General features: G+C 40.3%; 1 protein-coding gene and 1 non-coding gene across 2 annotated transcripts in view; one reads left to right on the top strand and one right to left on the bottom strand.

The window, feature by feature from the left end:
- The window catches only part of Cntnap2 (contactin associated protein 2), a 2,081,518-nt gene that overhangs the window by 1,115,133 nt on the left and 940,741 nt on the right, over nucleotides 1-25,644 (top strand). The window contains exon 10 of the mRNA XM_042273149.2: nucleotides 1,078-1,249. Coding sequence (XP_042129083.1) covers nucleotides 1,078-1,249 — 172 coding nt within the window. The remainder of the gene's footprint in view (nucleotides 1-1,077; nucleotides 1,250-25,644) is intronic.
- LOC121828457 (U2 spliceosomal RNA) lies at nucleotides 12,477-12,674 on the bottom strand. The gene has a single exon (XR_006070921.1). It is a non-coding gene; the product is annotated as a U2 spliceosomal RNA (small nuclear RNA).

The raw sequence follows: 25,644 nt of genomic DNA, 5'->3' as shown, positions 1-25,644 counted from the left end.
CCAAGTTAATGTGAATGTTTAGACTCCTAAGTATTCACAAAAGCTGAACCCAATGATAGCCTTGCTAAGAGCAGCCACAAAAGTTACAGCTGTGTGTTTTCTGTCTGCTAAGTTTAGCCATTAAAACCTACTCAATTTTACCATGATTAGACAAGTAGAAATCACATTGTATGCATACAACTATTCTAAGTAGCCAACTTATCCAAAAGTCAGCATTTTTGTAAAGGAACTAAGTCAATGCCAATGAAAATACATAGCTTATAAACACATGCATGCATACATACACAGGCATACACACACACACACACACACACACACACACACACACACACACACACATATAACAGTATTGGCACAGAGCACATTGTTTTAAGTTAAGAGTTAAGCATAATCATTTTTCTAGTGCTATATTGGTGAGAAGTAATGTACACCTCTGAGATGAAACCTTAAAGGAAATTCAAATGACAGTTTTCAGAATTTATATATTGACACCTGGTAAGGAAATGAGAAAAGTGGTTTTTATTGTAGTCAACTATTACTAAAATCAACCAAAATAGAGCATTTTAAAGAATCGCTTTAAATGACCAAATTCTGTTTGTTCTAAATATTCACTTTTATTCATTTAATGGCATATGTTGATTCTCACTATTTTTTTTTAATGTATTGGTGGTCTATTGCCAACCACACAGTATTGGAAAGAATGAATTGGTAAATAATTGAAGACTAATGAGTACAGTTTAATTTGGCTGAGTAGGCAAATTTGAACTGGAGAACTCCCAGAGTCATACCTACTCCAACAAGGCCACTCTCCTAATCCTTCACAAATAGTTCCACCAACTGTGAAAATGAGCATTCAAAATGCCCGTGGGGGCGATTTTCATTCAAGCCACCGCCAAGCCTGACTCCCGCCTAAGGAAATCTCATATTCTCAAGAGGTGTCACCCCTGTACTATGTCAGCAAGAATCAAAGAAACGCTGTAATTAATCAGGTGGCAGTGTCCAGTCGAATGCTTGGGAGGCCATTAATAAACCATGCAGGATGCCTGTGGTGATCTTCTTGTTCCTTCTGTTTCACAGGATTTTTGAACCATGTGAACAATGCCAGCTACTCCGTCCTGCAGCCATCATTCCAAGGATGCATGCAGCTCATTCAGGTAGATGATCAGCTTGTCAATTTGTACGAAGTGGCACAGAGGAAGCCCGGAAGCTTTGCGAATGTCACCATTGACATGTGTGCCATCATAGACAGGTAAGCCATCTGTCCATCCTACTTTATGTGCTCCAGACATCATGGTTCGTATTTCTGTTGCTTGGCAAGGAAAGACACAAAAGGAAAAGATAAACACAAATGCGAAAACTGGGCTTATAAAAAGTTGCTGTTTGGGATGCCTACTTTATCTAGTGTATTTGTGATGCCAACAAAGACAACATTTATATATGTATACTTATATGTGTGTGTACGGAGTATGTTTGTATGTGCATATAGGTACTGCGTATGTACATATGTGTATAGATCTGTATACATGTGCATATGTATGGACTATATATGTGTGTATGTCTGTGTATATATAGTATGAATAGGGCATGTACATATACACATATGAGGCAGAGGTGGAACAGTCTGTAGCATCCCATTTGTCTAACTTTGTTCAGACAACGTGAGCACTGTGCTGCTAGGACTGCAAGCAACAGCTGAACAATGGCGGAAACCCTCAGGTTGCCATGTGACCTTTCCTTCTATGCTCTCAAGCAGAAGAGTTGCATCCCTTCTCAGCCCCAGGATGCTGTCCCTGCTGAAGACCATTTTGTGCTAGCTGTAATCACACAAGACGAATGGCAAATGAGGGTTAACTGACATGGGCTACTTGGAATAATTCTGCTTTCCAAATCCAAAGACAGAAATACTAGAAATTAATGTTTATTGGGTATTGCAAATCTGGGAAGACACTTAACCTCTTTCTATGTTTGACAGTTTCGTACATTGGCATATCTTTTAGTTCTTTTCTCCCCCACCCCTCTCTTTTCCCACTTCCTGTCCACTGAAGCTCTTCCCAGCAAATCCCCCTCCTACTCTCACGTCTTCCTTTTGAGTGTGAATTCACACAGACTGGAAAGGCAAAATGCTTCTGTGAAATATAATATTGCATACAATTTCCTAAGTCCTAAATACTCTAATTCTAAAGTTTGCTTTTCATTAGAGCTTAAGACATTTCATTTTGAGATATTTTGTCTTTGAAAACTATGTGTAACTAAAAGTTGATACTCACTTAGTGTATAGAGTTAGCTTTCTCAGTCAGTTTCTGATTTTGTGAGATGGAGCTATCTTGCTATGAACATTAATTCCATTCACTTTATATTTTGTAAGATGAAAGTTCATGAAAATCGCTTTTAGAATTTGAAATAAGACAGGCTAGGAGAGATGGCTCAGCAGTTAGGAGTTCTTGCTGCTCTCACAGAGGACCTGAGTTCAGTTCCCAGTACCCATGTCAGGCGACTCACAATGCCTGTAACTCCAGCTCCAGGGAGTCTGATGCCCTCTTCTGACATACATGCATATGTATGCAGCCACAAAAACTTACAAATAAATTAACAAAAAAAATGTGCTTGTGCCTCAGTTTGACATCCCCACATGCAGACTTCTAAGTCTCTAAGTTGTTTCATGGAGATTTTCAGGCAGCTAAGGTATCTTACAAAAAAAAAAAGTTCTATTATGAAGGAAATTCATTTCTAGATCACCTTAAAAAGTTGGCACTCATGCAAATGGTACCTTACAGTTCATAGTGGCTATGGTTCATGTGTCTATAGAATATAACATTTTGATTGTTTTTTGACAGAGGGTTTCTCTGTGTAGCCCCCGTGCTGTACTAGAACTTGCTCTACTGTTAGGCTGGCCTTGAACTCAGAGATATGCCTGCCTCTGCCCCCAGAGTGCTAGGATTAGAGGTGTATGCCACCACTGCCTGGCTAGAATATAACTTTTTAAAGTCTGAATATGTTTACAACAGAAGAAAGAGGAACATTCTTTCATTTATATCACATCTGTAAAAATGTTGCTGCAAGCAGCCTATACAGTTTATATATAAATAGAACAGCAAACAATTTTGGCAGAATATACCCCTAATTTTAAAGACATTTATAATATATTATCCACTATTTCTGCCAGAAGTGCATTGTAATGATAATCAGAGAAACTCAAAGATGAATAATTCAGAGACTTTTTCTGGCATTAGATGGTATCTATATGTTTTCTACAAAGTCACATTTCATTTCTTCTAATTACATGAATATTAAAGTGTTAGTACCTGGTGGTCTTTCTGTATCAGTAGCTTTTATGAGATTGTAACTTTTGTGGAATTTTCCACTGACCTCACTCAGCTTTGTACATGGGTGGTATTGCTCCTTCCTTTCAAACATCATATTCCAAGCTGTCCTATTTAAAGTGTTTCTTCCAGAGGAAGGATAGATGGTGTTGAGCTTTTTATGCAAGTTTGGAGGTGGAAGGGTGGGGTTGTCGCCCAAAGAATGAATGAGATTTGAGTAAATGAAGAGAACACATGGTCATGATCATGGTGAGGAGAGAGTGTGGGGAAGGTTTGGAGCAGGAACATCCATCTCCACAGTCGGTAGCTTTGTGCTAGAATGAGCTAGTCTCACTGTCCATGCTGAATGTTCTCCGCAACTGTCAAAATTAGCATTTGGAGTGACAACTGTATTACTGGGCTTGTTGCTATAATAAAATCCCTGTTGAAATCAATGTAAGAAAGGATTTGTATTTGTTTTAGTTTACATTTTAGGGAGTACAGTCCACTGTAAAGGGGCAATCTGACAGCAGAAGGGTTGTGGTCATGTTGCATTTGCAGTCTGGAAATAGAGAGGAGGATGCTGGTGCTCAGCTTCCTTCCTCTGCTGGATTTAGTCTGGGAGCCCAGGCCATGGAACAGCACTGCTCACATTTATAGTGGGTCTTATACCTCAGTCAACCTAATCCATTTCACAGCATGAAAACCATTTCATGTCCCCTAGCATTTTTTTAAGGGCAAAAACATGTGCACATCCAATGCCAATTGGTGAGGTCAACTCCTTTATTGACTTAAAGTGTCCCCAGTTAAATATCCTAAGCTATAATGCCCCATATGTATTTTATGTGTTATATAGGCCATGTTCATTTCATTCATTGAAGAGATGCTGACAAAGTGACCCAGGACCTGTGACTTTCTAGATGAGAGCACGGAGAGGCTTAGCCTCTATTTCTGCAGCGGCAATGGGCAAATGTATCTCTGTAACATTTGCTTGCTGACAGAAGCCCCACAATTTATCTTCCATTTGCCCAAATTCTCCCAAAGGAAGTACATCCTGACTCATGCTTCTCATTCCAAATTCCAATCAGACTTAACAGAGCTTTTTTAAGGGGTGGAGTTAAAAATGAGAACACAGAGTAAAGAAGTAGAAGAGCTGCATATTCTTGATGGATTTATAAACTCTGAGTGTATTAGCAGCTACAGTGATGTGATGGGAAGTCAAGGAAGGAGATGGGGAAGATGATTGAATGCTCTGGAAATTTCTACTGAAGTTTCTCTCTACATGTGTAAATTTGCATGTGGCTTGGTCTATGTTTTCTAAATGGAGCATTGAATCATGGGAAGATCAATTTGGCCAGAATATAGGCCCAGACACTTAATGCATATTTTCTGACCATATGGAATGTCCAGTCCTGTTCTCTGTACTAGAATAAATCAATGAAGAAGATGAAAATCCATAATATTTGAAACTCACATTCTAGGGGACAAGAACAATGGAAGACAGCAAGCTACAAGTGTAAGCTAAAAGTAAATACTACAGTTAGAATATTCTGTATTGAGGGAAAAGAAGAGAATAAAACAAAGCTAGGAACATGGGTGTGTTAGATCCAGGTATTTGGGTGTTCCCAAACACTGCTCAAAGTGAACCTCATAGAAAGGAAAGCATCAAGAGCACGTCATTGCTTATCCAATACCAAATGATCATCCCTAAAAACAGTTACATAAAGTAACATTATACAGACTGAGAAGGTTGTGTTTATATATTTAGGAATACACACACACACACACACACAAAGAGTAAGTAAAGGTGGCCATGAAATGTAAAGTAAGCAGCCACAGCAGTGCACAGGAGGGCTTAGAAAGAGGAAATGAAAGAGGGATTAAAATTTGTAATTATAATTCCAAAAGCTAAGATCATTTTTTTGAAAAAAAATGAAACAATTATTTCAAGACCTGAAAAAGTTAGTAGTTTACTATTTTGAGGAAAGAGCATCTGATGCAGATGAGAGCTAGGTCAAGGAGGATACCTGTTGGGATAAGCCAGGGTGACAAGTTTGGAAGGGTGGGAAAGTTGGCAAGAAAAAAGACCAGAGCATTCCTAGAAACTGCCCCCTTTCAGGGTGGTCCTGCTTGCCGGTAAACCCAGATCTCGGGAAATATGGAAGGAGAAGCCTGAATTCCAGTCCAGCTGTGGCTATAGAGCAAGACCCAGTCCAAGGAAATAAATATTTAAAACCCAATTCCTGGAGGATAATGATTTATTGTAAAGATTTCTTTTCTATCCTGAGGAGTTAAGGAGCCATTGCAGGGTGCTGAATCAAACAATGAGACACTAATTTGTACGATAAGATAAATTTGGCAATGAGAGGAGAAAATGTGGGTGGTAGGAGCCCGATTGGCAGACCATTTTCAAAATACTGATGCCTGGCGCAAGGCAGAGCGAGGTGTTCTCATTTCTGAATATACTACCAGGTAGAGTCAGAAGAGTTTGTGATGGAATACATGTGATGGAGTACATGTAGAGTATTCGAGAAAGAAGAACATGTCCAGGTCCTTTGTAAGCATAATCAGGAAGAAAGAATTCCCATTTTCACCAGTGAAGAAAGTTCATCAAGGGAAGTGAAAAGAAAAGTCAGAACTCCAGTGTTGGCTGCTAGGGAACACATGTTTTGGATGTCTATGTAGAAACCTAAAGATTACAGTTGTGCATATACATATAACAGATATGTGTAGCAGGTGTGTACCTTCACATTACACAGCAAGCCTTGGTGACCTAGTATCTCATTAACTACAGCAGATCTCTGATATCTCTGCATCTCATTTTAACCATCATCACAGGAGTGGAGATATTCTCAAGAGACATTAGTGTACCCCTTTGGCTCCCAGACTATAATGAAAGTGAAATTTCCCCAAGAACATCATGCTAGGCAAAGGAAAAGACTAGAGTCCATAGGCTGGCCTAAAGGTGAACTATGTCTCCTGGAAAGACATTCTACCGTTCTGACAACCTGTCAGAGTTCTTTGGGGGAGAGGCTGTAGCCCTGACAGCAATGAGTCAGTGATGGGCCGGGCTACCCTCTGACTAAAACTCATGAGTTATAAATATGTCTTGTCCTCTATTGAAACTCAGATTTCATGCCAGGTGCCCAAAGATGGCCTTGGAGAGAAGCAGTCCCTGGACTTTATGGTTCCACATCAAACAAATGTTTTTTTTTATTTATTTATTTTTTATTTTTTAAATAGCTTTTTGTTTATTTTGTTTCTTTCATTAGCCTGTTCAAGGCTTGTGTTCCAACACTGCTTATGAGAGCTAGCATGACCCAGGCTCTGTCCCTAAAACTTCTGGTGACACTTGGGCAGTCAGTTAGCACCAGAAGGAGCAGGGAGGTGAGGACTAGGTATGATATCTTCCTCGACAATGTAAACCTCTGGCATTTGAGTCTCTGTGATGATCTGGATTCAAGGAGCAAGGCTTTGCTCACAGCTTTGCTTGCTAAAATAATCACTAGCAATGTAAACTGTCTATAACAGATAGCTTTTGCTCTTTCTTGTATTAACAACTTTTATCCACCCTATAGTGTTTTCACACCACTGGTTCCTGATAGTAAACCTCTTTAGCTGTCTAACTAGCTCCTATGCTTACCCATTTTCTTTCCAACCCCATGTAGTAACATAAGAGCAAGCATATCCAAAAACATACTTAGGATAAAGTCAGTTCACTCATTCTCTCTGGCCAGGGGGAAGTGCTAAGGAACTACAGAGCATCTCAAACTGTGTGAGCAGACAGGTAGGAATCAGAAATTTCCAACTAGAGTGGGAACTAGAGTAAACCCTAAAAATACCCTGGGTGACGCTGGGCAGCTTTGGAAAGTAGGAAAGTTGCTTCAGTACCCAGTTCTCTTCTGACCTGTAGATCCATGAGAATTTACTGTGTTCTGTGGACTCACTGGCCAGAAGAATCTTGTGTTAAAATAGTTGATCTTAAGTAGGTGGCAAGCATGCTGGGCATGGCAAGATGAATCTGTTTAGTAAATAACAGTGACGTCCAGGTTTGGGGCTGTGGTTTTGATCCTGAGCCTCCACCTTACCTTCAGCTCAGCTCAGGACATGTCGCTTTATCAAAAGCAGGATCACGGAAGTGACACAGCCTGGCTACCTGGAGATAAGCAGAAATCAACAATGGTGTCTTGAAAAAGTCTGTGTTTTCCTAATGCAGGTGTGGTCTCCTCTTCTCTGCCATCCTCATTTAAAACCTCCCATGATGCTTCAAGTTGAATGGCAAGAAGCCTCTGGCCACAGTGTCTCCTTCATGTTTCTTTGCTAAAATAAAATACTCAATCTATATTTATTTACAGCAGTATGAATCAAGCTTTATTTTTCTTTGCTCTCAAAACATCTGTATTAGTTGTTTTTCTGTTGCTATGATAGAATACCCTGATGAAAAGCAGCTTTGAAAAGGAGGATTTTTTCTGCCCTATTCTTCCAAGGGGAGCCAGTCTATCATGTCAAGGGCAGGCCTGGCAGCAAGAGCTCGCTCGAGGCCAGCTGATTGCACTTCCCCTGCAAGCAGAAAGCTGGGAGTGAGAAGGAACTAGGGGGTCTCTGTAGCGCCTCAAAGGCCACCCCAGTGACAAGCTTCCTGTAACAAAGCCCCATAACTTTCCTAAAGGTTCAATAACTTTTGCAAACAGCACCACAGCTGGGGACCAGTATTCGAATACATGAGCCTGTATAGGAGATGTTTCTCATCAAAGGGCAATAGCATCTGTCTTTTTTCTATTTTTCTGATGACTGACAACAGTATCACATTAACTACAGTAAGCCTCTGATATATTAGCATCTCATTGTAACCATCTTTGCAGGAATGAAGATATTTTCAAGGGACACTAGTGTACCCCCTTTGACTCCCAGACTATAAAGAAATTGGAATTTCTCCAAGAATATCATGCTGGACAAAGGAAAAGGCTAGGGTCCATATACCAGCTTATATGCTCATGCTTATAAAATCAACCCTGTATCATTTTTTTTCCAGAGCATGGAGGACCAAACTCCCAAATTTAGAACTGGTGAATCTAAAGAGGATTCATTCATTTGTGGGTCTGGAAGCTGGGGACTAAAAGGCCATTTAGAGGCCAGATTGAATTTATTTTGTTACAACCAATACCTGTCTTTAACAGACCCATATAAACTACTAAAAATAATACAGCAGTCGAGTGATGTTTCTTCTTTCCAGTCCACTTCCCTCACATAAATAAGGAAGCAAAACCAGTATCTATTCCAGATAGAATGGGGAGTGGAAAGAGAGAAATGACTGCACAAGCTAACCAAAGCTTGTGAAATTACCCTCCGGAGAAACTGCAAAATAGACTGGATCCTGCTCCTGAGTTAGCAATTTAAGTTCTCGTTATATTTTTGGATAGAAGTATATAATCATATATCCAGCATTTATTTTCTTTTTTTGGTTCAGTGCTTTCTTTCAAAGAACATCTACCCAGTCAGATATTTTTTCCTTGAAAGACAAGAATAAATATATGAGCTTAGAAATTATGTCTGTGTAAGTATATGCATATGTGTGAACCAGCTTACATAAGCAAAATCCAGAGGAGGGTCTCAGGCATCCTCTTCTATCTCCATCTATTCTTTTGAGGCAGAACCCTCCTCTGAACCTGGAGCTTCTCTTTACTTGGCTAGGCTGGAAGCCAAAAAGCCTCATAAATCCTATTTCTGTCCCGCTCAAGGCATGCACCAGGTGATGGGCTTAGTAAATGGGTGCTGGGATCTGAACTCGGATCCTCACCAGTATACAACAGTAGCTATTAGCTACTGAGCCACCTCTCCAGGCCAACATATGAATTTCTATAAGAGAATCTACATGAGAGTTAATGCATACAATGTGAGAACTCTCAAAAGTTGTTTATTTGGACCTCCTGCAAAGTTAATGAACTCAGTCTAGAAAGAGACAATAGGATTCTTCAAAACACATGTGTTATCTGTGGTCCTGGCTGTTGGCATGGTTCAACAGTAGAGTATTTCACTGAGGCCTTGGACTTGATTCCTTACACAGCAACAACAACAACAACAAAATTGTAATGCACTATCAACTTAGATAAAGACAACACATAGCATTCTATATCAGAAGTAAATTTATTGCCAATCACCAACAGACAAAACCTTGAGCAGATCCATTCTGATTCCATAATCATTTCCTTTGTCAACTGTATATCCAGTCAAAATGGAATTGAAGCTATGTCAAATTCAACTTCCTTTGCAGGCTACTGCCCTATTTTAGTCTTCTTAGATCCCCCAGTAGGGCTTTTGGGTCACAGGTACATTGGTAGAGCTTCATCCTAAGAATGGTATTGTCAGTAGAGAGGGGACAGAGACATCGCCTCCACAGGGCCACCACCCTCAGCTGCCTGCAGAGTTTCCTTGGACATTTAGGGACTTCAATCAGACCAAACTACACTCTATGGTTTTGATGCAGAAAGGACTTCAGGGCTAGTCATTTTGTGAAAGCATAGTTGGGGTTAAAATTTTAATGTAGGTCTATGCATAAGGGTTGAGAAAGAGAGAGGTCTCAGAAAAAGAGCACAACACTGCAGTGTGGGTACTGGTTCCCCAGGGAGCCTCATACTCCCCTTAGCCTCATATTGTACCTTGGTAGCTGTCAAGTTACACTTTAAAGGAAACTTTTCCTTTTGTCTCTTGATAAGTAAGGAAAGTGAGGAGGCTCTGGAGCTGCCTTGGCTGGCATTATAATGTGAAGAGGTGGCTCTCATTTTCCCAGAGGTTTAGAACACATCTTTTCCCTGTACATGAGGTTCCTGGTGAGGCTCCTAGAAAACTGGTGGGAATGGGGAAAGCCCTGAGAAGTTATTAATTGTGCTTGGATGACTGCTTCTCTGTCTACAAGAAGCTTCAACCAGATTCCAGAACTGGACTTCTTTTTATCCCAATACCTGAGCTATTTCCCTATCTTTCTTTCTTGACTCAGCAGAATCCCTTCTGGAGTTCTAAACCTCCGTTCCTTCCAGGAGGCCCCGAGGCTCTGCAGCCTCCCTCATCTGTTCTGTTCCTGATGCTCACGGCTGAGCCAACCACTTCTTCTGTGACATTGTGACATGGCTACTTCTCTGTTTAGGTTATAAGGTCTCTGTGTGACCCCGTTTTGCCCCAGAGAGTCTTGGTTTTAGCACTGAGAATGCCATGTCTGGAAAAAGCACCCTGAATAAACCAGGGCGGTTAGTGACTCTAGAGGTACAAGTTATATATTTGCTTTATTCTGAGTCCATTAAGTGTCTGACTGGTTATCTGAGCACTTCTGTGGTCTCTGTAAGTACATGTGGCAACTCCTGCGTCTCTCGGGGGCCACATTCAAGCGGAGCTTGATTACACAGGGAATGGGGAAAGGATGAGAAGTCGAGCACAGCTGAGTCAGGCGTCTGCTCTGCCTCAGCAACCTCCTTTCTCTGCGACAGCAGCTGCCTGCAGCCAGCCTAAGGCCCTGAACCCCCAGACTGAGCTGCACCTTTCTTTCTTTCACATGTGAAATGTCCTCGGTTAGGTCAGTGCCCAACTGTGGAAGCACTTCTTTTACAATGAGAAACATTTCATCCTCCCGATGGGTACTTTCTGCATCACTCACTCAGTGCAGCCCTGGGGGTCTGTTACATTCACTTAGGACAGTTATGTAAGAGGGCCCAGGGAGGGATAGTCTCTCTGATAAATTTTGTACTGTCAGAAACATTGTACCCCCTTTAATCCTGAGGATAAGGTGACTTTGACCTCATCTAAATCCAAAGCTACCAAACCAGGTTGGCTGGAACTATTTCTGGCTGAATTTGAGCCAAGTAGCAATTTTCCAGGGATGGAACTGGATTTCATTTGGGAAATGCCTTCAGAAATCCCAGAAGAGAAGTCATACAGGTCCTAAAACCTGAACACCAGCATAAAACCAGAGCTAGGACCAGACTCTCAGCAGAACCCAGCTTTGATCTTTTCCCCATTCATAGAGTCTTTAATTCAGGTATGCCCGTTCTTACTTGATTCTTGCTCTGACCTCCCCTGGGGTCCTCCATCCATTCAACTGATTCAAATGAAACTAACAAAAAGTAACACACTCGATACATAAGGTTTGTCTAGAGTGTTACACTCATGAGCTAAGAGCACCAGTGGCCAGAGAGACCTAAGTGCATAAAGAAAACTACACTGAAAGCTGGAGCCCTTAAAAAAAAAACAAAGCCAAGGTTCCAGGAAATCTGCTGAACATGGAATTCCCAGAGAGCAGCTAGCGCCCACCACAGGCCCAGGACAGCGGGTTTTGCAAAGTCAGACAATTTGACTTATCTTACACCCAGCAGTTTCAAAACATAGTTTATCCAGAAAAGGTTTCCGGCTCTGGCGAAGCTTATGCCCCTACCTTCCCACTCTGACCTACAAAAAGTGCTCACAGGCTTGTGCTAGGCTCCTTCTCCTAGGCCCTCTCCAGTGGTCTTGGGGCTCCACCTCTCAGATTAAACTGGGTTTTTATTCTTTGTTTCCCTCTGCTCATATGATCTTTTATTTTTTTTTCATAGAGCAGACCAGAGACTATTTTCCAAGATCTCTGAAACAGCTTCCTGGGGATATTTTTTTCTTTTTTTCTCTCTCTTTCTTTCTTTCTTTCTTTCTTTCTTTCTTTCTTTCTTTCTTTCTTTCTTTCTTTCTTTCTTTCTTTCTTTCTTTCTTTATTTTATTTTATTTTATTTTTCGAGACAGGGTTTTTCTGTATAGCTTTGTGCCTTTCCTGGATCTTGCTCTTGTAGACCAGGCTGGCCTCGAACTCACAGAGATCCACCTGCCTCTGCCTCCCGAGTGCTGGGATTAAAGGCGTGCGCCGCCGCCGCCGCCGCCGCCGCCGCCGCCGCCGCCGCCGCCGCCGCCGCCGCCGCCGCCGCCGCCACCACCACCACCACCACCGCCACCGCCACCACCACCACCACCACCACCACCACCACCACTACCACCGCCCGGCGGGACATTTTCTTATACAGATGACTGGCAGGTCTACTTAGACTGATTCTTAAGGGAGAGGACCATTGTATCTTTCTTCTTTGCCCGAAAGCCTCCTGCTGGATAGTGAACTTAAAATCTTGGTAATTTAGAAAATCATATCTCTATGGAGGGCCAGAGATATGATTCAGATCACACTCATTTGACAAAGAATTATCTAACAGAGTAGATTAAAAAGAATTCAAGAAAAATCAATCTCTACAATAGCCAAACGTTAGTAGGGATAAATAACTTCCCTAAACAGCAGTCAACCAAGCCTTGTTCCTCCACTTCCTTCATTTTACATTGCTACACTTGATCTTAGCCAAAAGGCCGAGAAGAGATTCATTTTACATTGCATAGGCAGATACTGAGGTGGGATTTCTGTTCTCAAACACAGCAGTGAGCCAGGGACAGGACATGAAGATAGTTGAACAAACAGGCAGTTTACTAACAAAGGGCACACATCTGTCAATACAAAAACCACAGCTCTCACACTGGGCGGTGGTGGCGCACGCCTTTAACCCCAGCACTCAGGAGGCAGAGCCAGGCAGATCTCTGTGAGTTTGGGGCCAGCCTGGTCTACAGAGCGAGATCCAGGACAGGCACCAAAACTACACGGAGAAACCCTGTCTTAAAAAACGAAAACAAACAAAACAAACAAACAAACAAACAAACAAACAAACAAAAAAATGAAACAAAACCACAGCTCTCTCCTTAAAGGGATCAAGAGAGAGTTTATTCTGGAGCCATTTTGAATGACCATGGCTTGGGAATGCTGGTTTAAGTTATCTCAAATTTCATGTTCCAATGTGGAGGAAGTTTCATGAAGTTTTACAGTTTGACAGAACAAAAGAAGTCAAGTTACAAGTCAGGGCAAGTTTGAAATGCTTTGGTGGGTACATGAGAGAGGCGGGTACAGTGAGATGGCAAAAGCTTTCCTACAGTCCCCAAATGTTGTCTGGTGACATTCTTAGCTTTGAAGTTGATGGAGGCCAGTGGGTCTGCTAAGTCAATAAATTCTGAAGGATTTCATTTATTAGGTATAGGATATCTGTCTTGACACAGAGGTAGGTAAGAAATGACGGTTTGGGGGACTAAAGATAGGTAATTGGTCTCTGGACCTGCAGCATTTCAGTCTCCCCACAGTGCTGAAATTCTACCCAGTCAGGATCTGCAGACAAAGCTGCTTTTCAGGAGCTTGCATTCACACTTCCAAGCAAGGCAGTGGACCAAAGAGTTGGCAAACAATTTGGAAGCTAAATGGCACAGGGCTAGAGGGGGGTCCAGACGCTGTAGGGTCATCTCCATAGCACCTGTGCATTGTAACTTTTCTCACACTAGCTCCTTCTCTGCATGTAGCCTTTAGTGTGCATTTGTGGGGACCAATCTTCTGTGCTGTTGGTTTTTTTAATATGCTAAGCTAGATGACCCCCTCCTGCTGCAGTATGGAATTTTAAGTCTGTAGATAGGGAGACTGTAATGCTTTCCCCTTCCTTAAAATTAGAGTGTGACTGGGGAAGCAGGAGGTGGGTCCTGAAATAGATTGTGCACATTTCTATCTAATTCACTAACACACTTTGCCTTTCTTTATTTTCTATCTTACTGGTTTTTATATTGCAAAAAGCTAAGATCCTTCTTAATTATGAACAAATAAAACCACTAGAAGGTCTCTAAGAAGCCCTGTTTCCTCTACTCCATAAGAATTATTTCTAGTATGGATGTACAGCTCTCCATATGACCTCTTTTAGCCTGCTATGCCAATCTCAGGCTTTCCACCAAGGCCATTTTGTTTAGAAGTCATAAATGAAGTTCCCAGAAAGAACCCCACAGCTTCCACTGGGCTTTCCCTTTCTGCAAGGCCTGTGAACTAGTTTAGAATTCCATTAGTGTGGAGAACAGTGGATGTTACAAGGCACAGCTAGACTATCATGTATCTTTAGACCCTGTAATAGTTATTTATTGCCATTCTTTGTATGTGACCTGGCATCTTTGTGACCATTCGAAATTTCATTTAGGATGTTTGAACAAATCCTCGTTTCCAACCATCCAAAGAGCTAAAGAAAAAGTGGTAGATAGCATCTGAAGCCCAGAACAGCGTTTTCCTTGCTTTGCTGTGAGCCACCTAACTAATATTTCCAACAATATATTTGAAAAGTGCTTTAATTTATGACTTTCTTGTGCTGTCACTATAAAATAGTCAAAGTATTACCATGTTAGAACATGAAATTTTGAGTAATATAAGTCTGTTCTTGGGCCTGGTCATGCATGTTAGACTCCAAAATACACTCTTTTCCCCTTTAAGATAAGAGCTGAGATTTTGCATTACAAAAAGGTCAAGGGGGAGTTTTTTTCTTTAACTTGATTATTTAATCCATGATCTTCTGCCACAAAGACATCAGTTCAGTGACTTAACCATTTCATATGTCTAGGCCAATGGTTCTTCTCAACCTTCCTAATGCTGTGACCATTTTATACAGTTCCTCTTGTTGGAATGACACCTCCAATCATAGAATTATTATTGTGGCTACTTCATTACTGTAATTTTGCTACTGTTATGAGTCATAATGGAAATATCTGTGTTTTCCAATGGTTTTAGGTGATGCCTGTGAAAGGGTCATTCAACTCCCAAAGGGGTCTTGACCCACCGAAATGCTGGTCTAGGCAAACCTTTGTTCAAGCCTGTTGTCATGGCACTGTGATGTGATTCCAAAGTAATATCACTTTTAAGTATAAATAGAGAGCTAACATAACAGTTATTTTATTTTTATTCTTTCAAGTGAAGAAGTATCATAGTAGACAATTTCTCAAGAGGGGTGGGAGAAGCTGAGTTAACAGTTTTAGGACTGAGCTGCAGAACTAATCTCCTTTGGTGCATTGCATGTGTTAAGACAAGGGAAAAGTCTGTTTGCTTTTGGTGTGCCATATAGCTGCACTTTGACATTTAAATCTGAAGGAGGGCCTGAAGGTAATGTCAGAAAAATAGTTATGTGTTTGGAGATGGAGAGGGGGGGAAGATAAATAATTTTATCTTAATTTAACATGCAGGTAGATCAACTACAGAAAATTTTAAATAAACCATTTAATGATATTTCTTTCTTTTGGTATTATTTGAGATGTAAAAAGAAGTACAAAGAAATACATTTAAAATATTGTTCTGAATATTTTCTTAAGAATCTTGCATTGGCCCATTCCATAGATACATTGTTGAAGTTTGGGTCAACATTAACTCAGAATACACTCTCCTAATCCTTTTCTTCAGTGAAATATGGGGTAGGTGGACAAAGAATGAATGCCATAGACCATATCATATGGGAGTCAGCAATCCATTCCCAAATATGTTTATGCAAGGCATACTTATGTAACTACATGGGATCATTAAATACTAATTATATTTTAAGTTAGTAGGGGCAGAGAAAGTTTTTCCTAAAACACAAAATAAAAAGAAATTGCAAAGTTAAGTTCCTAGAAATAGACACAAATCCACATGCTTAGTAGTGGAAAAGGTAACTATTAAAACCTGCAGAGATTTGTAAAACTAAGGACATATTCTTGCCAACTCATTAGTGGCTTTAGTTTAAACTAGACACTATGCAGACAACACTGAACATTAAAGGTGATTTCAGCTTTGTGGAAATGGCTTTTCACAAAGGATGGCAGATCGGAACTGGAGGCTCCCAACCAGTGGCACACATCCAATGACTCCACAACTGCTCTCTCCAATCACTGTTTGTGTAGGGTTTTGTTGTGGTTTTGTTTAAATTAAAATGGCTAGAATAGAACCCTTCTTAGTCATTTTCTTTACTGGAGTCTGTTAAACTCTATGTATTGAAGATGGACAAATTTCTCCAATCTGCACAGAAGTCAAAGCTGGGTTTTCTATTTTCTCTGCTGCTTTCTCTATGGGAGAAGTTTTTATGTTGAGAGAGGGAGGAGGAGAGAGAAAAAGAAGGAAGAGGAAGAGAAGAGGAGGTAGATGGCAGACAGGGGAAGTGAGGAGAATGGACTGAACACATCGCTATCAGAATGGGACATTTTTTTACTTTTATTAAAAGAAAACTCGGGGTGACAATTAAGGAATGGCATTTATCACAGTACTTCAGGAAAAACATGTTCTTTGTTTTTTTTCTCTTTGCTATTTATTCATAAATGATTTGTAACATGAAAAAATCGACAAAGAATCACAAATATTTCTAAACACACACACAAAACCCATTAATTTCATGGAGATTTGGGAGCTTGCCATCATTTTTAATTTATTCATTAGTTGAATACATGTATTCTTTTTGTATAGTTATATCTACACGGCCCAGAAACCAGTTATAGAGGCAATAAGCCTGGTATTTTATTTTATTATTTTTTTCTTTAGTATCATTGCCTAAAATTCTGAAAACACCTATAGGCCTAATAGAAAAGAGGGTCCTAGTCCATACCTCTGAATTCATTGCAGCACTTATTAGACCTGGGAACTCATTTTATTTGTCAAATCTCTCTATATCAAAAAGAATGTCACATGAGCTAGAGAGGACCACAGGTGAAAGAGTGGAGTGTGTGTGTGTGTATGTGTGTGTACACATGTGTGTGTATGTGTGTATATATGTGTGTGTACACATGTGTGTGTATGCGTGTGTATATGTGTGTGTATATATGTGTGTGTATGTGTGTGTGTGTTTGTATGTGTATATGTGTGTGTGTATATGTGTGTGTTTGTGTGTGTATGTGTGTGTTTGTGTGTGTATGTGTGTATATGTGTGTGTACACGTGTGTGTGTATGTGTTTGTGTGTGTATATGTGTGTGTGTATATGTGTGTGTACGCATGTGTGTATATGTGTGTATATATGTGTGTGTACATGTGTGTATATGTGTGTGTTTGTGTGTGTATGTGTGTGTATATATGTGTGTGTGTACACATGTGTGTGTATGTGTGTATATATGTGTGTGTACACATGTGTGTATGTGTGTGTATATATGTGTGTGTGTTTGTATGTGTATATGTGTGTGTGTATATGTGTGTGTATGTGTGTGTATGTATGTGTGTGTATATGTGTGTGTGTGTGTGTGTGTGTGTGTGTGATCTTGTAGAAACTGGGTCTGTATGACACATAAATTGTAGCATCTGACAAAGGTTTGTTAATCAGGAACCAAATTGGTCTAAATTGACCATTATCTACACTTGTGATCAGGGTGCACCCTCTAAGTACCCAGCAGCATTTGTTTAGAGGATTAATTTTATTTTCCTTCAACAAGTGGCACCTGTTTCACATTTACTCAGGAATTTTAATGAGCTCCCTTTGTTGTCTCAGCTTAGTTCAGAAGCCTTCATCAACATGAAAATTATTATCATGGACCCACATCTGTGAAGGACCCCCTGGGTGAATAGAAAGACCTAATATTAAGTGAATTGTTTCTTTCTTTCTTTTTTTTTCTTCTGAAACTCCAGGCATTTGAAAATTAAAAAGAACTGATTTTTTGAAGTTAGAAGAATTATACACAAAGATACTATATTTTATTAACTCAAGGGAAGCTGTTAATCTCCTATGGAGGTCAAGGGACCAGAAGGTCTACAGAATGGATTAAAAAAAGAAACAAGAACCTAAGATTAGAGTAGAATATCTTCCCCCAGGAAACATCAATTCAGAGAGGAAAAAACCATTCATAAGGAATGTTCAAATATAAAGAAGCATGCACTTATTAGTCATTGCAGAGGATGGTTTCTACAGGAAATTGAAGAGCAAATCATTACAGGTTGTAGGAGCTTCAAAGACGTAGACTTTCAGCCTCAGATAAGAGAGGGGATCAGGAACAGGAGTTTACAGGTCTGAGTAACTGATTTAAATGACAGAAAGCCTGTGTAGATGAGGTATAGCAAAGTTGGAAAAATGGGTTTTTCATTCATTTGGTTATTTAATCTTTCCACACCCATTTCATTGTTACCTGCAGTATCTCTGTCTTGGTGAAAAGGACATAATTTGAATATATATATATATATATATATATATATATATATATATATATATATATTCTTTTATTTGGTGAGTGTATGTGCGTACACGTGCATGATCACGAATGCATGTGCATACACACATGCATACTATATGAAATGTGTGGAGGTCAGAGAATATTCTGTAGGAATCCATTCTTTCTTCCTACCACATGGAGCCTAGGGATTGAACTCAGGTGATAAGGCTTGGCAGCCAGTGCATTTACCTGCTGAATTATCTGTTGATTGTGTAACAGTTTTCTCCAGACTGAAACATTGTACCCTGCAGGGGAAATCCTCAAGCAAGAAGGTGAAAAAACTGAAAATAGCTTCATTAATTTCCAAGACCAATCATATTCACTAAACCCTGGCCTCTGCAAGAGTATATAATAGATTCATTATAAGATTCACTAAGCCCTGGCCTCTGCAACAGTATAGAAATAGTAGAGTCCTGCTCAGACAAGCCAAGGTACCTAGAAGCAGCAGTGGCCAGCCGAACAGCCTAAAACAGACCAGTCTAAGGTGCATGAAAGAACAAGTTAGTGGTATCCATGGACAGGGCTCAGACCAACGGAGCCACCTGGAAAGGCTTTGCTGTGTCCTCCAAGTTTCCAACTTTTATGAATTGTCACTCATGCTGGAATGAGCTTTGGTAATATAGTAGTCTTTAGGTAATTTCTTCTCCTGTAAGTAACCCTTTACCCAGATTTCTGTAAGTAATCTCAATAGAACTCAATTGGTTCACCAAGTTGAATGTTGGTGGTATCCATACTTTTGTCTGTTGCCCATTTCCCATGTCAGATGAGTATGTATTTGTTCACATCTTCCAGGATTAGTGTCTCACAATAACATCTCTCTGGTAGAGATGTCAGACTCCAGCTCTGACCTGTCAAAGGGTTCTTGGGGTGAGGAGAAAGGAATGAGAAGTATTAGATAGAAATATAGAAGGAGATGATAAGAAAGAGACACAGGATAGCTTCGAGAGGGCACTGGATCAGTACCTCATTGCCTCAAAGTTTATTCCAAAGGGCTTTTTATACAATGCCAAGGGGTGAGGCAAAAGACCTCCCCTTTTCAAGATCAAAGCACATTGTACATCTAAGTGTAGACCCTTCCAAGCACCTGGTAACCATGCCTGTGACCAAATCATCCCATTATGCAGCCCTGCTGGGTAAAGCAAGCTCATATTCTCTGACCTTGAGTAAGTAAGGTCTTACTAGGAAGCCCCTGTGGACCATCACACACAGAATGTACAACCTCTACTTCTTAGTAACTATAGAAAGAAAAACATTTCCAGAAGGAAGGAAAGAAAGAAGGGAGGGAGGAAGGAAAGAAGGAAGGAAGGAAGGAAGGAAGGAAGGAAGGAAGGAAGGAAGGAAGGAAGGAAGGAAAGAAGGAAAGAAGGAAAGAAGGAAAGAAGGAAAGAAAGAAAGAGGAGTGATAGAATCTGTAATTTGCATTTGCCTGAGATTTTTGCAGATGTTTACAAAGGAGCAGTTCACCAGCACAGAGGACAGACTTTTCAGGCAATAGGAAAACAGAGCAGAGAGACATGAGTGTAAAGGACTTCCTTTGGAAGCAGGAAAATCCCATCATTATCATGAGTCCTTCCAGAGATTGACAGCTAGTAGGAAGGGAAGATATAAGTCTAGTAATTTAAGGAGAACCAGAAGGGAAAGGGCCCTGAGTGGTTTTACCTATGAGAAGGATCATTGTTTATCTCAAATCATGCATGGGAAGTTGTGGAAGGATTTTCAGGGAAGGTGTGTTTTGTATTATTAGTATTTTCTCCAATGATTTTTAGCAGAGGTGGTGGAAACTGACTGTTGTAGAAGCAGTAAAAACAAGCGAACAGGTGAAGAAGGTAAAATCAAAGCATCTCAGAGCTGGAGTGAAGAGAACCCACAGACGTAGAGGAAGGAAGAATGACAGCAGGCAAGGAACACTGGTTTCCATGTTAGAAATGGCTTTTGCAGAAGACTGAAGTGTCGTCTTGACTAGTCTGTGAACAGTATCTTAACTGAATATTCCTGTAGTGATATCACATATGTTGGTTAGAATAAGCTTTTGCTGGAATCTGAAAAGAGCAACCACTGAGCAAGGGAGAAAGGTGTGAAAAAAAAGATTGACATAAAAGAGTTTCTTGTATAATATTAGAGGGACCAGCCTTAATATACATCCCAGGGCCTCAGGAGAGAGAACTACTAACCTTGAGAACTTTTTTCGGGAAATAGAATCTCAGCACACGGAACTCCATAGTCCACTTGCTATAATTCCTCTAGCATAACATCCTATATATACAGTTTCAGTTCTGTTCTTGTGTCTATCTCCTTTCTTGCCTAATTTCTCTCTATACTTATCTCTTATACTTATACTTGCTCCCTCTAAGTTCTTTCTTAATTCTCTCATCTTACCTCTGCCTCATCTCGGTCCTTTTCAGCTTGTTCTTACCCGGCTAGTACTTCCCCATCTGGCTTTTCCTCATCTTCCATCTCATTCCTCTAGTACTCTCTTCTAGCCCTTCAATCTAGTTCTTCCCCATCTCAGTTTGTTCCTCTCAAGTTCTTACCCATCTAGTTCTTCCATTCTCTTTTTTCTTCTCCGTCCTGTGTTCTCCATGCTCTACCTAAGTCTCCCCAGAATCCAGTTTTATCAAGCCCCTGGTCAAGCAAGGTCACCAGACTTGAATTCTACAGGGTTATAAAGGCAGGTAGAATTTTTCCTTGGCAGTGACCACCTGGCTTTCTTTAACAATCCAAAATGGGAGTAGTAAAAGAGAAGGTCAACTGAGTGCTAATGACAGGTTAGCATATCACTGTTAGTCCTTGAAAGTGGCTAAGGGAGATATCTGATTCCAGAGAAATCCTTTCCTGAGGCTGTTCTCCAAATACCTGAAATGTGAATGTCCAGAGAATGATCAGTATACACTGTTAGCCCTTCTTAGGGAAAAGTCAATTGGGAAAACTATGAAGGCACACAAGATTTTCATAACAGAAGACAGCTAATATATAGCAAGCTGAAAAACACCAAAAACTCGCAGGAATTCCCTGATCCCTCCAGGGAGTGACTTTGCCATAACCAGCTGAGTTCTTATGATATCTTCCTGTGGCCCACAGCAAGAGATGGAGGAGGGCTGGAAGTGCAGGTAATGAGAAATTAAGAGAAAAGGAAAGAAGGCCTATAGGAGCTATAATGTCCAATATGGTAGACAGTACCTATGTATAGGTAGTTACTTGGTATTTAAAAATTAACTTCTCACCAGGCGGTGGTGGCGCTCGCCTTTATCCCAGCACTCGGGAGGCAGAGCCAGGTGGATCTCTGTGAGTTCAAGGCCAGCCTGGGCTACCAAGTGAGTTCCAGGAAAGGTGCAAAGCTACACAGAGAAACCCTGTCTTGAAAAAAAAAAAAACCTTCTAATTGAGATACACTGAAGCTGTAAAATATATAACCAGTCCTGAATGCTTAGTAGAAACCAGAATATCTCATTAATCATTTTATATTGATTCCATTTTATGTTAAGTAACATAAAGTATTAGATTTATATATGGAGGCTAGAGAGATGGTTCAGTGGTTTAGAGCACTTGACTACTCTCTCAGAAGACCCTAGTTCAGTTCCTGGCTCACAACTGCTCTTAACTTCAGTTCAAAGGGATTTGATACCCACTTCTGGCCCCTGAAGGTATCAGGCATATACATAGTGCACAGGCATTCACGCAGGCAAAGCATTTATACATATCAAATAATGAATTAAATATATAAATTCCATATGGTGTGTAGTCTATGATAGGCAATTCTGGCCTAGGACCTTCATCTATGTGGTTGAAGTTGGACCTAATGTGGCTAATGGTCACTGCAGCTTCCCTTTTGGCCCTATCCACTGGTGAGATAGACTCCTAAAGCTTCTCAGAGAGCTCAGTCAATGATCTTTCCAAACTGTTTTATTTCTGAACAATCGGCCTTCCCAGGAGGTCTATGTAAATGGCTGTTCTCCAAAATTCTCAGCCCTTTTTAATTAGTTAGAAGTTTCCTTAAGCCAATGCCATCTCCAGAGAATACCTTTACTGCCTTGGAAGCCAGGTATGTTGGTTTTCTCTTAGAATATTAATTCCCTATTCATTAAAAATAAAGTAAGAATTCAATGGAGGAAAACGAGGACTAAATTAAGTAGATGATATATTAGTTGAGCACAAGTTAGAACTTCGTGGTTCAATAATTAATTTCTCTACAAAATTATCTATGAGTTATACAATTTGGTGTATCCCAATCAATATTCCTGCACTTACAGTTTCTGGCTCTGTAAGACATTGGTTTCAGCCTCTATTATAAGCAAAGGCTCAATTTCAAGTCCTTAGACAAATCTGAACTGTATTACCTTGTTATGTGATTTTTAGCTTGTTCATGATGACATGTTCAATGTTCCTCCTAGACTCTGACATTTGTAAGAATCAGAAGAGACTTGACCTTGGTCCCCACTGAGATTCAGATAATCATCTACTTATAGTGTAGATTGGAAGAATGAATGAAATAGTAGCATAAGAAAGAGCTGCCCGCTGTAAAGTTAAAAAGAAGGAAAAGCATTCTTCCTATCAGAGCGATTGAGAAGTATTTTATGGAGGAGATGGAATTAAGAGCAGTCTTTCAAGTGCAGAAAAGCTAAGGTGAAGTAGTAAGAGCCAAAGCTGTCTTGGGAACTAGAAATTGGAAAGGAAGGCATGTGGCTTAGCCTTGTGTGGGGATACTTTGTGCTCTAACAAATAAAGCTTGCCTGAAGATCAGTGGATGGAGCTAGCCATTAGTTAACCATAGAGATCTAGAGGTCTGTACAGATAGGAGACAGGAAGTGATATGGCTTGGCAGAGAGAGGAATATAAGGTGGAGGAGACAGGAGTTCAGCCCCTTTTAGGTCTGAGGAATCACAGAGGTCAGAGGTGACTTTGGCTGCTCCTTTATTTCTATGATCTTTCAGCATTTGCCCTGATATCTGACTCCAGATTTTTATTATTAAGATCAATTAACATCCGCACTACAGCCTTGAAGAGTTGCTTCAAATTCTCAGAATGCCTGAAGAGACAAGTTGTGTGTATGTCTACAGTCCAGAGAGGCCATTCATTTATGGTATGTGCTATGCACGTCTTCAACTGGGTGCACACTAGAGGAATGGCTATCAGAGATTGCTGAGTAGAAGGAACTCATTCAGCTCATTTATTCCCAAAGCTCACCTGCCTGTTCTTCCTCTCCCATTCTCTTCAAGTTAGTGGCCAGAGACACCTGGAGGAAAGTACAACAGAAATGGCTTTGATAGAAGCACTTTAAAGATAATGGTTTGTAATCAAGAAATGTCCTTAACTCGTCTCTAGTTCCAATGGCTTGGTTAGAATAGAAAAGTGGGTGGCTTATGGTGTAAATTTTGCTGCAGAATGTTTTCTTCTTGGAGAAATTAGACTTAAGCTGTCATGAGGAATGGAAATGTTGAAGAAATATCCAACATGGAAAACAACTTGCAACAATATCACAGTTGTCCTATGACAGCTCTTTCTGCTGGAAAGGGTCAGTGAGAAGGCTATAGCATATAGTTTACAGATGCTGGGATAAAATAGTGTCTACAAGTTTTCTACATGAGTATCTGAGCCAAGAAGAGCCCTATTCACATTAGGAGAATGGCAGAGGATGTAGAAGTTGATGGCAAGTACATGATTATAGGATGAAGAAAACAAAATAAGGAAAATTAAGCAGATTTTCAGGAGAGTCAGAAACTTCAGGCCAGTACTTCTTAAGAGCTCCATTGCATGATAATGCATGATAATCTTATCATATTAAAAGACTGGATGCAATGGGTCTGAAGTATAAACCGAATTATGCGTTTCTGACAATCTTCAGGATGGTGCTGATTCTGCTGGGTCACGGGCCACACTTTGAAGATGCCAAAGGTCTAACCTCTATATCTTGTCTGCCAGATGAGTAGAAAATGCAGCTCATTTGATGGGGAAAGTTAGTGATGTGGGCTTTGATGTGTTACAATTCTGAAATAAGAATGCATATTGTCTTACCATATCTGGGAAAAATAAAACATGTAAATTTGAAATCCCTTGGGCAGAGAACTAATTAAAATTTCCTCAAAACTCTAGGTACTTTTGTTTGCCTATAACACCTGTTATCTTAAGAGTGCATGTTTTATATTACTTATAGGAAGTAAAATTTTTTTTAAAATCCCTCTTCAATAATTCACTGCTTCTGTGGAGAGATGTGCAAACAATATAACATGCACATGAAATGAGTGGTTTTTCTAGACCTTACTGACACAGACTTTCCTAGATGGTCCACCAACAATTAAAGTTTTTTGATAAATACACAAACCTAGAAAACAGGAAAGTTATAGTAGACTGAAGGAAAGGAAAATTATAGTTTTCTATTTTAAAATAAAGGAAGTCAGAAACCAAGGAGTGGGAGACAAAGAGTCCTGTCATCTCTTCCCAGAATGCAGTGTTCTAGATTTCTCCCCTCGGCGATCTGGGATGATCTCAGTGGCACTTCATCTCTGTGCTCCTCTGTCAGCTTTAGCGGTGTATGCTTTTAATTACCTGCAGGACCCTTCCCTCACTCCCATCTTCATTATCAGAAAGTACTACTTTGCCTGTCACTTGGGGCACTGGTAACAGAGGTTGGGGGTGGGAGTTGTGTCCCTTTCATTTAGGACACTAGTGACAATGTTTGGGTGTGTGCATTGGTGTTTGTTAGGGTTTCTATTGCTGATGAAACACCATGACCAAAATAAGCAATTTGGAAAGAGAAAGTTTATTTCATCTTACAGCTTGCAGTTTATCACCCTGGGAAGGTTGGGCAGGAACAGATGCAGAGACCATGGAGTAGTACTGATTACTGGCTTACTCGGCCTGCTTTCTTAGACCACCCAGGGCCACCATTCTATGAGTGGTATCACAATGGACTGGACCCTCCCACATCAACTGATAGTTAAGAAAATGACCCACAGGTTTGACCCACAGGTCAATCTGGTAGGGCCTTTTTCTCAGTTGAGGTTCCCTCTCCCCAAATTATTCTAGTTTGTGTCAAGATGTAAAACTAGTCAGCACACAAGGGAAGTTGAGGCCAAGTGGAGGGTCAGAGTTTATGAAGGCAAGATGATCAAATATCACATACAAAAAATGAATGTATTCCACAGAGACCAAATCCAATGAGTCTAAGTTAAACAAACAAAAATTTATGAATGATTTGTAAGAATTCAAATGTAGACTTTACATCAGTAAGATGACTATGTAATTTGTCACACAATTACACAAACTTTAACAGTGAAAGGGGTGAGACGGATGTGAATGCAT

This window comes from Peromyscus maniculatus, chromosome 3, assembly GCF_049852395.1.
Source record: "Peromyscus maniculatus bairdii isolate BWxNUB_F1_BW_parent chromosome 3, HU_Pman_BW_mat_3.1, whole genome shotgun sequence".
Classification (NCBI taxonomy): domain Eukaryota; kingdom Metazoa; phylum Chordata; class Mammalia; order Rodentia; family Cricetidae; genus Peromyscus; species Peromyscus maniculatus.
This window is presented reverse-complemented; position numbering and strand designations above follow the sequence as displayed.